Raw genomic sequence first — 12679 nt, 5'->3', positions numbered from 1 at the left:
AAACCTGTGTTGATTGGCTTTACCTATATTACTCTCCCTTAATTCTTTATTGATCAAATCCTATATGAGCCATTCCATTATTTTGCCCAGGATCAAGGTCAAGCTAACAGGCCTATAACTACCCAGGTTGTCCCATTTACCCTTTTAAAATATTGGCATAATATTTGATTTGTTCCAGTTTTCTGGAACTTCCCTAGACTTAATATTAATATTAACCAGTCCTGAGAGCTTCTTGGCCAGCTCTTTAAAACTCTCAGATGCAAGTTATCCAGACATGCTGATTTAAAAAAAAAAAAAAAGTCTTCCTTTTGTAGCTGCTGTTCAATGGACAGGGAGTTGTGTAACCACACCCCTCTATAATCTTGGCTCTCTGCACACGGATGTCTAATTGTAGCAGCTGCATCAACCCCCTCAGTTTCTGTTGGAACGGAAAGTATTTCATATGTAGCAGTATCATATGATAGCAGTCCGGCTTTTTGCCGAACAGAGCAGAAATATTTATTGTACACTTCTGCCTTTTCTGTATTATTGACAAGTCTATCATTTCCATCTAGTAATGGACCAATATCATTTTTAGAATTTCTTTTGTTCCTAACGTACTCAGAAAAACGCCTTCTTTTTGTCCTTAACTCTGATGGCCACAGATTTTTCTCCTTCCCTTTTTGCTTCCCTTATCAATTTGCTATAATTTCTAGCTTCCTATTAACATTGAAGCCACTGTGTAAACACCATTAATTTTTCCAACAGCAGAGAAGTGGAAGTACAAACTGGGCTAATTCAGCTGCTAAATCATAGTACAGGGCTAATTTTGCTGCTCACAGAAGGAGGAGGTGTCCCACCCGATGGCAACCAGCCATCCAAGAATCTTTAGAACCTTTATAAATATGAAGGTTTGTAAAGAATGAGACATGACAACCCTATTACTGTTTTATTATTAATAAGCATATAGTATTTTGTTTTCTTGCTCATAAGTAAGGCTCCGTGTTTGTCACAGAGGTCACGGATTCCATGACTTTTTGTTACCTCCTGACTTCTGCAGAGGCTGGTGTCCCTGGCCCAGGGGCCACCTAAGCAGCTCAGGCAGTTCCTAGGGCAGTCTCGGTCCCCCCTGTTTCCCAGGAGCAGGAGTTTGGGTGAGAGGGGACACTCAGAGCTGGGGTGCAAGACGGTACTTATCTGGGCCCCCCCTTCCCCGGGAGGATGACAGGAACCCCCCTCCCTCAGCTCCTAGATCCACATGCTGCCTTCACCCGCAGGCACTGCCCCCGCAGCTCCCACTGGCCACAGTTCCCAGCCAATGGGAGCTGCAGAACCGGGGCTCGGGGCATAGCAGAGGCATGTGGAGCTAGGAGCTGGCGTTGCTGCTTTCCAAGAGTCTGGTAGGGAGCCTGCCCCAATCCCACCAACCTCCTCACCCCAGCACTTGCAGTGCCCCCCCCCGGGCCATGTCTCCCCGCTCCCCAGCACCCACGGCAGCCCTGGGCCATCCCCCACAGCACCTGCAGGGCCCCCTGGGCTGCCCTCCCAAGCCGCCTCCCCCTCCGCCAAGTTTTAGTCATGGGTTTATAGTAAAAGTCATGGACAGGTCACAGGCCATGAATTTTTGTTTACTGCCTCTGACCTGGTCCATGACTTTTATTAAAAACACCAGTGACTAAAACATAGCCTTACTCATAAGTTAAGGTGTCATGAACTTTTTTTTTTTTTTTTTTGGAGGGGGGTGGGTCAGTTGTTTCCATTAGTGCCTCGAAAGAGGGGAGGTTTACCCACTCTTTTTCTATCATGTGTGATTCAAGGATAGATAAAGGATAAGAAGCCTCTTGGTCACTTGTTCCAGTCCAATTCAGATTAAAAGTGATTTGGTGCCCACTGTGAAATAAGTGAGTTGCTCCAGTCCAGCGTTTTCAGCAGCGAGGCCAAGAACTGAAGAAGCCATTAAGACAGAGAATAGACCTCTCACTACCAAAGCAGTCGTAAGTCAGGCCTAAGGCTTATTAACAGGTGAAATGGGGACGCTTGCTTTGCCACTGCCGTTGCTGTACCTGTTTTGTATCTATTCAGTACATAAGGTATTGTTTTTTAACCTTTCATAAAAGTTTTTTTTTCATTTTAAACTGTATACAAAATACTATACTTAACAATATTACAATTATGAGAAGAAGTCTGAGAAACTTTGGCCTTAATTAATGCTTTGTTTTTACAACTACACACCATGGTGTGAATAATGGTCAGAATGTCAGCCTTAGCTCTGAATTTCCTGGCTTTTTTCTATTTTTATCACAACCTGTACATTGTAAAAACAATAGTTTCTGTTTAACTCTTTAAAAAAAAAATCTTACTACAACACACTATAATCACAAAACCCCTAAACATAAGAATAGGTGGGTCAGCCCAGGGACTACAATGCCAGAGCTCAAAATTAGGGATTCTAGCTTGGTCCACCTTTTTCAGTCCAAAAGGAGAATTTGCATGATACACATTCCACCCAGGAACTGCCGCACCTCACTTCAAACTCTTTACTAAAACTAACTCTCAAGAAGCTGCACTAGTGGAGTCCAATGGGCACATGGTTCACGTAGAATTATAGCTGGTCCTAACCCAGAAGGAAAATTGGAAAGGTGGGAGGATAAAGTAGATGAAACACAAGGCTCAGAGTGGCTTAAGCAATCCACCCACAAAGGGACAAAAATACCACAGGACAATAACACACTTTTCAAGTTCATCTTTTAAGTTTACTTTATAACTAAGAAAAAAGGAGTTAACAGCCAACTACCTTTTCTATATAATTAAAACAATGACTCCCCAATTTCAGCTTCTAAATAATGTTCTCTTACCTTGGATACATTGCTAATATAATCCAGTTGGGAAGTACTCTCTTTATCAACTTGATTACAAAGATTCTGTAATGTGGATGCATATTCTTTGTCACTTTTTACTCGCATGGCCATAAATTTCTTCACAGTTTCCAGTAGTCGTAACTCCCAATCTTGCAATTTTAACAAAGCATCATGAGAATACTTCAGGTCACTTCCAAACCCCATCTTTATAAGGCACTATATGCGCTATGGGCAACAATAGAGGTTCTTCTAGTCACCACATCTGCAGACAGAAAATTAATGAGAAATATATTGAAAGAGGAACCTGTAAAATGTAATGATCACAAAATTATGACACATATTGAAATTTAAAGCAAGAAGCAACTATTTTAATTTAACCACTCATCTCTGAACTAATATAGTCAGTCAGCCACAATTTTCAACAGCAAGACTCAGCTCTGTCTTGCACATTAACCACTTAGAAAACTGCTAGCAGAGGGGAAAGGCGGTCCTGGGGTTAAAGCACTAACCTAGGACTTGGGAGATCCAGATTCAATTCGCTATTCCATCACAGACTTCCTGTATGAATTTGAGCAAACTGCTCAGTCTCTCTTATGCAGTCTTCTCCATCTGCATAAAGTACTACCGTAACAGTACTTCCCTATCTCATAGGACTGTTTGTGAAGATAAATATACTAAAAATTGTGAAGTTCTTCGATAATATGGCAAGAGGTCCATACAAGTACACAAGATATATTAAATTCCCAAACTAAATAGATTGATTTGATTAAATAGTTGAGACAAAGATCAATGGAAACAGACATATTACAAGACAAAAATCCCAGATTATCCTGCCTGACTCCTAATAACCACAGAGCCTCCTTTCTTCACAGTACAGTGCTCCTGATAATCCACAAAATTCCTAATAATTAGTCAATTGTCAGGTGTTAACACTTTGCGAATCAGTTTCCAGAAGGCTAACAGCCATATATAAACCCCCAAACACAATGTAAAAAGACTAATAAGGTTTCAAAATCAAGTGCTCAAAAGTTCAGAAATGCCACCAGTGCAACCTTAATTCAGCCCCTTTGTGAATATACATTATGATACAGTCTTAGATTCAGGGGCAGCAGAGCCTTCCGAAAAGTGGGGGGTCCAGGGCCTGGCCCCATAAGGCCCTACCCCTCCTCTTTCCAACAGGGTCCTGCCTCACCCCTTCCCCCTGAGGCCCCTCCTCTTCCCTGTAAGGCCATGCCCCTACCCCACACCTTCCCCACAATTCCCCTCCTCCTCCCCCCAAGGCCTGCCCCCACACCCCTTCTTTCTCCAGAGGCTATGCCCCCAGCCAAGCCAGAGCAAGGCCATGGAGCCCACCGCCCACCCAAGCAGGTGGGAGGGACCCAGGCTCCCCACTGTTGTCCGTGCGGCTCTTACTCCGGCCAGGGGGCGGGGCTTTGGAGCTGCAGCCTGGCCATGGTAAGAGGCATGTGGGAAGCTATGGGGAGCCACGGCACAGATCCTCCACCTGCCCTGGACAGGGACACAGGCCGGGGGCTGCTCTTGGGCCCCCCCCAGCACTGCCGGCAGGTGGAGCGTCCACACAGCTTCCACAACTGCCCAGGATCCCTGGCCTGGCTCCACCAGCTTCCTCAGGGAAGATGGGAAGAGGCTAGATTCACCATGGCAAAGAGTTGGAGGGCCACAGCTCCCTGCACCCCCCGAACCACCAACGTTCTGACACCACTGATTTGATTATATGATCACATACTATATTTTTTCTCCACAGGATTCCTTGCTCATTCAGAAGGGATGGTGCTCACCGGATGGGTAAGAACTCAATATTTCTTTTATCCTAATCAATTTACTGCACGCCATCCAAACTATGCACAGAATAAAGAATTAGTCAAGGTGGATAAAAATCAATGATTTTTTTAAAAAATGGATTTTTTCTTTATTTAAATTGGATTTTTTTGATAAAATGCTTTTTGAGGAAAAAACCTATCTAAAGATAGCTTTAATTAAGATACATTATAGCTCAAAGATATCTCACTGTTGAACAGGGATTATACATTTTAATTCTATAATATGAGACAATATTCATGTAACATTTAATAAAAGTTTTGGAAATGAGTTCCAGTAGTTCATGAATTAGGGACCCAATCTTATGGAGTTCAAAGGGCTTCGGTATAGATTATTTAGCTTAATCTTTCTATCTACCCAATGGGACTCAGTGCTCAATCTAGAAGATACCATCAGAGATGCTTAGTTTTGCTGTTCTCAAACTGTGGATTTGTGGCTCCAGAGATAACATGTTTGTTAACAGCAAAAATGTTTTTAAATAGTATAGTATAGTATAGTATAGTATAGTATAGTATAGTATAGTATAGTATAGTATAATATAATAATATAATATATAATATAGAGATGAGAAATAACAGACCTCAACCGTATTGTCCCTCTGCAAATTTGTATACACAGAGCCAATCCCTTACCTCTCTCTATAAGTGCAAAGTTTCAAAAAGTTCAATGAATAGAAGATTGTTTGTGCCGGAATAGATCTGGACAAGGAGAAGAAGTCTGGAGATAAATGTGAGAAGGGAGAGACAGGCAGTAGAAACAAAAGTGAAACTTTTTGAGCAGCATATTCCAGAAATCTTGAGGTCTTTCTGAGTGTACCCTTCATTGATTTGAGATATACCAAACCATTCTCTCACTAGAAGGGAAAACCTATAATGGCAGCAGGCCATAAGAGATTCCCAATTTTGGAATATTTTAATGAAGTTCCTCTACCTGTGGGTAAGACAGGCATGCATGCAAAATGCAAACAGTGCAACAAAGAAATGCAAAGCCTGGTTTCCTGAACGAAACAACATCAAGAGAAGTGTTTCTTCTCAGGAGGAAGCTGCGTTGAAGATGATGAAAGGAACAAGTCTGAACATGCAGGATCTTCAGGTTGGTAAATTTTTTTATTTCATACTTCTTTCTTAAGGACTGCTGGTCTTCCTACTGGACTATTCTTGAATTCTCATATTTGAGAAAAAAATATAGTTTTTACTCTATAGTACTATCATTTTAGATGCAGTTGTGGCAAAAAAAAAAATAGCTGTAATAGGCACATCTTCCTTTTACAATTTCACCTTTAAAGTAGTACTGAGTGTCAGTGAATGCAATAAGTAACAATGAACAGTATGCTAATAAAAATTAAATAACTGCATTGACTTATTTTGTTTAGGAGAATCCATCCTCAACATACAGGATTCTGAAGACTATCCACCTTCAAGATCACCATAATTTTCTATAGTTTCAGAGTTATCTGCCAATGATAGTGTTTCAGTCACATCATGTATGGCACGCAGCCACAGTAGATCACCTGTAGCAAAAAGAAAAAAAAAAATCTCCGTCATCCAGAAACAAGCATAGATAAGTTTGTGATACGAACCAGCAGATTACAAAAAGAGGTAATTGATGAAAAAATTGTCGGGTTTGTTTATGCAACAAACTCTCCTTTCCGTATGATTGAGAACTTACACTTCATTAACATGGTTTAGTCATTAAGATCAGGATACAGTCCACCCAAAAGAGCAGATGTTGCAAGCAAATGGCTGGATAAAGTGTATGAAAGAGAAATTGAGCAGTGTGCAAAAGGTCTAGAGGGTGAAATTGTTAACCTGAGTCTTGATAGGTGGAGCAATGTCCACACAATCCTTTTGTATGTGCTTGTGTGACAACAGAAGAAGGGAGTATCTTCCTTACAGAAACAATTGATACATCAGGAAATGCACACAAAAGAGAACACTTATAAGTAGCAGCAGTAAAAGCTATAACAAACTGTGGGGAAAAAAATTCAAATCCCTGGTACGCAGCTTGGTCACAGACAATGCTACAAATGTATCCAAGATGAGAAGAAATTTAGAAGAGAGTTAAGAGAGTCCCAAGCTCACAACATACGGTTGCAGTGTTCATTTGATACACCTCCTAGCCAAAGACTTCAGTGATCCAGAAATAAAGGCTAATGTTGTGAAATTGCAAAGTATTTCCATAACAACCACTTTGCAGCAGCTGCTCTGAAAAAAATTGGAAGGAACCAAGCTAACTCTCCCACAAGACATGCGATGGAACTCAGTAGTGGACTGTTTTGAGCATATATCAAGAACTGGCCTAATCTGAGGACAGTTTGTGAACAGAATCGTGAAAAATCAGATGGCACTGTCACAGCCAAAGTTCTCAACATTGGGCTTAAGAGAAATGTTGACCACATGCTGAGTACCCTGAAGCCTATTTCTGTAGCCTTGAACAAAATGCAGGGGGAAAATAGGTGTTTTATTGTTGACGCTGTTGAAATTTGAAAGGAACTGAATGAGATCTTAAAAAGAGAAATATGCAATGACAGAGTTAAATTACAAGCATTAAAAAAAACCAATGGGGCAAGCACTATCTCCAACTCATTTTCTTGCAAATATTCTCAATACCTGGTACCAGGGTGAAACCTTAAATGCTGAAGAAGAGGAGGTGGCTATGACATGGACATCCAGCAATCATCCCTCCATAATGCCAACTACAATAAACTTCAGAGCTAAGGGTGAATGATTGAAGAAATATATGTTTGTTGATGATGTTTTAAAGAAATTCACACAAGTGAACTCGTGGAAGTCACTTAAGCACTTGGATTCAGAGACTGTTGAAGTGATAATCTCACTTTTATCAGCCGTAGCTTCTTCTGCCGGTGTAGAAAGAATATTTTCTTCCTTTGGACTGATTAATTCCAAATTGAGAAATCATTTGGGACCTGAAAAAATAGGAAAGCTTGTTTTTCTTTTCCAGATTATGAACAAACAGAAAAATGAAGGTGAAGATGACTGAGTTAGCTGCAGAAGCCAATATTTTAAATTTCTCATATTGACCTGGCTGACATAGTCAATTTAGTTTTTTGGGGGTTTTGTTTTGTTTTTTTAATATTTTATTTAACTATTTTAATTAAAAACAATTTTAACACAAACAAACCTTATTTTAAAAAACTTGAATGTTTAAATTAAAAAAAATCATATGCTTGTTTTGTTACAATATTATATGTTTGCTGTTGAAGAAAAAAATCCAGAATACATAACGTTGTTGTTTTAGTTAAATAAAACAATTTAAATGTCTGTCTGGTGATGTTCTCCTCCTAATACAGCATGGCAAGAAAATCCTCCAAATATTAATGATTAACCTGTCGAATTGGAGATAGTTCACCCCCCAATGACTTCATACATATCTGCTTCAACTATCTTTGGAAAACGAAATAACCAAACAATCATTCATTTTCTGATACAGCTGTAAAACTAATCTGAGAAGTTTTCAAAATAGATCACTTTAAAAATGTATACTGTGTACCTTCTAAAAATGAAATCTACATCTATCTCTGAGTTGTGAAGAATATTAAGGTTATAACCACCAACAAGAATGTACTTTTATGTAGAAATCCATGATTAAATTGAGTCTTCCTGACTAGTGATTTAAATCAATTTGATTTAAATCAAATCCACCCTGGGACTTGGATCTCCGAAACCCTCCTGGCCGAAGCATGTTGCTAGCGGCTTGAAGGGTGGGCCTGTCAGCTTTGCTAGGATGAGGTTTAGGTCCCAAGGAGGGTTCGGTTCCTTTATCTGAGGGAACATCCTCTCCAGGCCTTTGAGAAAACCAATTACAATTTCATACGAAAAGACCAATCTATTGTCAATCTTAGGGCAGATGGTTGAAATGGCCACCAGGTGGACCTTAACTGAAGAAAAGGGCCAGATCTTGTTGTTTCAAAAGCAGAGGGTTCTACAAAATAAATTGCAATGAGGACTGTGCAGGTGGTACTCCGAGTTGGGAAGACCAGGTAGAGAATCATTTCCCTCTACCAGGTAAATTGCCTTGGTGTAGGCTTTTCTACTGCTTAATAGGATTCTACGAACCTGCTCCGAGCAAGCTTGCTCTTCAGGATTCAGCCATGAAGCTTCCAGCCCGACAAATGAAAAGAACTGAAGTTCGAGTGGAGCAGCTGACCATGGTCCTGGGTGATCAGATCAGGGTGCAGTGGGAGACTGATTGGGGGCTCCACTGGAAAGCTTCAGAGGGTGGTGAACCAGTGCTGTCTGGGCGATGCCAGGGTTATAAGGATGATCTTCCTGCTTGATCTTTGACAGAACCTTGTGAATTAATAGAATTGGGGAAAGGCAATAATAGAGGCGAGTTATCCAGGCCAATGGGTAAGGCATCCATTAGAGACCCCAGTCTGTGGCCCTGCAGGGAGCAAAACTGATGGTATTTCCTGTTGTTCTGGGTAGCAAACTGGTCTATAAGGGGAGTCCCCCACTTCTGGAAGATGATGTCCCTTGCCATGTCCAGTCGAAGGGACCATTTGTGGTGAGTGGAAAAGGACCTGCTGAGGCAATCCACAAGTTGGTTCTGTGTACCTGGCACATAAGATGCCTCTAGGTAGATGAAGTGTGTAATGCAGAACTCCCACAGTCAGACTGCCTCCTGGCACAGGGGGAAGAATGTGCTTCTCCCTGCCTGTTGATGTAGTACATGGCGATTATATTGTCCATGAGAACTGAGAGTGCCTTGTCTGTAATGTGGATTAAAAATGCCTTGGCAGGCCAGGCAGACTGCCCTGAGTTCTCAGATATTGATATGGATTGAGAGCTCAGCTTGAGACAACAGGTCACCCACGCAGATTATGCCTTGATTCAACCACCAAGTCAGTGAGTTGAGGGGAACATAAGTATCATGTCCAGATGATGTTGCGAGGGTGAATATACAGCGGCCAACCAGGCCTGGGAAGATCTGAGATGTACTCTTGCAGTTGTACTACATATGTGCATAATGCCATGTGACCCAGAAGGCTCATGCATATTTGGACTGTCGTGGTCAGATGTGCCTGAGGGGAGCTTATCAGAGTCAAGATTGAGCGAAAACGATCCCGTACAGGCAAAGACCCTTCTTCTGGAGGAATCCAAAACCACCCCTATGAACTATATTCTTTGTACAGGGCTCTGGGTAGGACTTCTGGTTGTTTATTAATAGGCCCAACACCTGGAAGGTCGACTGGATGAAATGGATGTCAGATTCCACATGAGTTCTGGACCGGCCCTTGATTAACCAGTCGTCGAGATATGGGAAAATGTGAACTACCTTTCTCCTGAGGAAGGCCGCTACTACTGCCAGACATTTGGTGAAGACCTATGGGGCGGCTGACAGCCCGAATGGCAGAACTTCCAATTGCTAATGAGTCTGGTTCACGACAACTCTTAGGAACCTTCTGTGCTTTGGAAAATCTATATGTGGAAGTATGCTTCTTTTAGGTCGAGGGCAGCACACCAATCCCCCGGATCTGGCAAAGGAATGATGAAAACCAAGAAGACCATGCACAACTTTAATCTCTTTAGATCTCGTTGATTCACTATCCAAAGCTCCAGCCCACCCGTCAAGTAGGCTTTCCTCCCAACAAGTCCCGCTTCTTGGGGTCCTTCGCCTTGGGTGTGAGCCCTGCTTGACGCTCACAGTCCTTCTCACTGGTGGTTGCCACCCTTAGAAGACTGCGTGAAAGAGGATGTGAGAATAGAAATTCGTACCATTTAGCTGGCATGAAGTATTTTCGCTCCGTCCATTTAGCTGTAGGCAGGAGGGAACCAGACGTCCGCAAGAGCACCTTAACTGAGTCCACGATCACCTTGTTAAGAGAGAGAGTCACTCTTGAGGGACCCGCCGCTGACAAGATGACTAATAGGCCGTGAATCACCTCTTTGACCACCTAGCCTTGGATACCCAAGTTCGAGGCCATGCACTTTAATAAGTCCTGGTTAGCCTTGTGGTCATTTTAGGATGGTGCTACACTGGTAGCCGCCAGTGCCTCATCTGGAGAAGAGGAGGAGGAGAAAGCTAAAGCCGGTTGCAAGGCCTCTGCCCCTTCATTCTATCTCCACTGAGACCTGTGAAACCTGCCCTTGAGGTTCAGCAGCAGGCTCGGCACCGGAGTCTGGGTCTGGCATCTCACAGCACAGTACCGGAGGCACTCCACTTTCCGAGTCCATCAAGTATGAATGCCTCGAGATGGTGCCCTGGCCCAGGGGAAACCCCCATTGCATGGTTGCTGGTCCCCATGGTCCCACAGACAGAGTGCTCAGCAGCACCATAGCACCAGATGTCCCAGCAGAATAGGAAGAGAAGTAGCTTGTGCGGTCACAGCAGCGTGGAGAGTGGGACTCCAACGAGGAAAACGAGCTGCAGCAAGGAGACCATGGCAGTGCCAACCCTCTCAGTGCTGGTGACTGGTGCCGAGGAAAAACCCAAGGCCAGGCTATCAAAGGGGGTTTTCCCCTAGAGTGTGATCACAGTATCACGCAAAACCTGGGAGAGGGTTCTCTGATGCTCATTGAAACCAGCGCTATCGAGTCCTGGATCTCTGAGGCAGTGTGAGCAGGTTTCTAGCAGCCACAAATGCCTCTGCAGTGGACAGTATCACGAATTGCCCAGTACGCTGCCTGCCTGAACTGACCTGACAGACACCACTAAGGGAAAAAATTTCAGCAACAGTGCTCGGGGCATGCACACATCTACACTGGAATGGACATGTGCAAGTACTTGAACAATATCCTTCCTGGAATTCCGGGCCTCATTCACAACACAAATAAAAGTTAAGAACTGCCAGAGTTAAGGAGGAGTGCTTGACTTTGCAACCTTAGCATAATACTTTTACCATAGCTTTTGAGGATTTTATTTCCCAAGCTTTTTAAAAAGCAAACTCAAAAAGCAAAAATTTCATTGTGAGGAACCACACTGACCCCGACTTGAGTCATCAGCCGCATTGGGCTCTTTAGAACAATAGAACAGTCCTCTGCTGCTTGAGCTGAGTAACAGGTAACAGTAGAAGGTTGTTCTCCTTTTTGTAGACCTGCCACTAGAGAGAGGGATGGGACACACACTTTGCCATTGGGTTTTCAGAGGTTTCAAGCCTCTCTCCAGTTCTTGCACATCTCTCTCTGCTGCTGCTAACCTCCTCGGCTCTGTCCCATCTCCCACCTGCTTCTATCCTCCCTCTCTGATTCCTCCCCCTGCTCCGATCCTTCTCGCCTGCGCTTTTCCTTACCACCCCTCCTGCTACCCACTCAAGCCTCCCCATTTCCCCCGCTCCCCCCATTACAATCTTGGACAGTTCCTGGCCTTGTCATCTCCCACTCACCCACATACTCCTATCAAGTCCCCCAACCCCTGGCTCCTATCCTCTCCATTTCCCTGGATCCTGCCCTTCTTCCACCCCCCTGCTCCTATCTTTCTGCTCCCTCTACTCGTGCCCCTGCCCCCCCAACTTCTATTCCTTCCCCCCTGAACTCTTGCCCGTCGCCCCATCCTGTCTTGCATCTCTTCCCCAGTTGTTCACTTCTCTACATTCTAACCAAGCAGCTTCCTCCTTCTCCTCCATGAGCACAAGAAAGACAGTCTCCCTGCTCTTCCTTCATACGCTCAGCACCAGGGTGGTCCACAGAAGCCAGGAGGTGCAATTTCAAGACAAGTCCAGCTCAGCCTCTACAACCCTGGGCTGAAGCAGGCGTAGTCATTGCACATGTGCAATTCGGTCAGCACACAGGAACTATTGGGGAGGGAGAAATTGATCATGCTCAGTATAGACGAAATCCTCAGAGAATTTAGTCACCAAAACCCTAGCAAAACTTTGCTGAGCACATGTGGACTAACATTTGTCAAAGGCTTATAATTCGGCCAAATCTCGGCAAATTATCACAGGGACAGCAAAAGGCACTTTCCTGAGATCAGAGCAACCTCCCAGCCAAATTTTATGTCAAAGCATAGAGAAGCTAGTGTTTCACAGTGAAACAGTTCTA

The 12679-nt window shown here is 43.4% G+C and overlaps 1 protein-coding gene across 19 annotated transcripts in view; it reads right to left on the bottom strand.

Annotated features, from left to right (window-relative positions):
• The window catches only part of FER (FER tyrosine kinase), a 432887-nt gene that overhangs the window by 375172 nt on the left and 45036 nt on the right, over positions 1 to 12679 (bottom strand). For all 19 annotated transcript variants that reach the window (XR_013635792.1, XM_073344641.2, XM_078852827.1 and 16 more), the window contains one exon: positions 2835 to 3099. Coding sequence is in view for 18 of the 19 variants with exons in the window: in XM_073344641.2 (XP_073200742.1) it covers positions 2835 to 3041 (207 nt within the window). In the remaining variant the exon portion in view is untranslated. The remainder of the gene's footprint in view (positions 1 to 2834; positions 3100 to 12679) is intronic.

This window comes from Lepidochelys kempii, chromosome 5 (assembly GCF_965140285.1).
Source record: "Lepidochelys kempii isolate rLepKem1 chromosome 5, rLepKem1.hap1, whole genome shotgun sequence".
Taxonomy (NCBI): domain Eukaryota; kingdom Metazoa; phylum Chordata; order Testudines; family Cheloniidae; genus Lepidochelys; species Lepidochelys kempii.
Note: the sequence above shows the minus strand (reverse complement) of the source record. Positions and strands in the feature narration are given on the sequence as shown.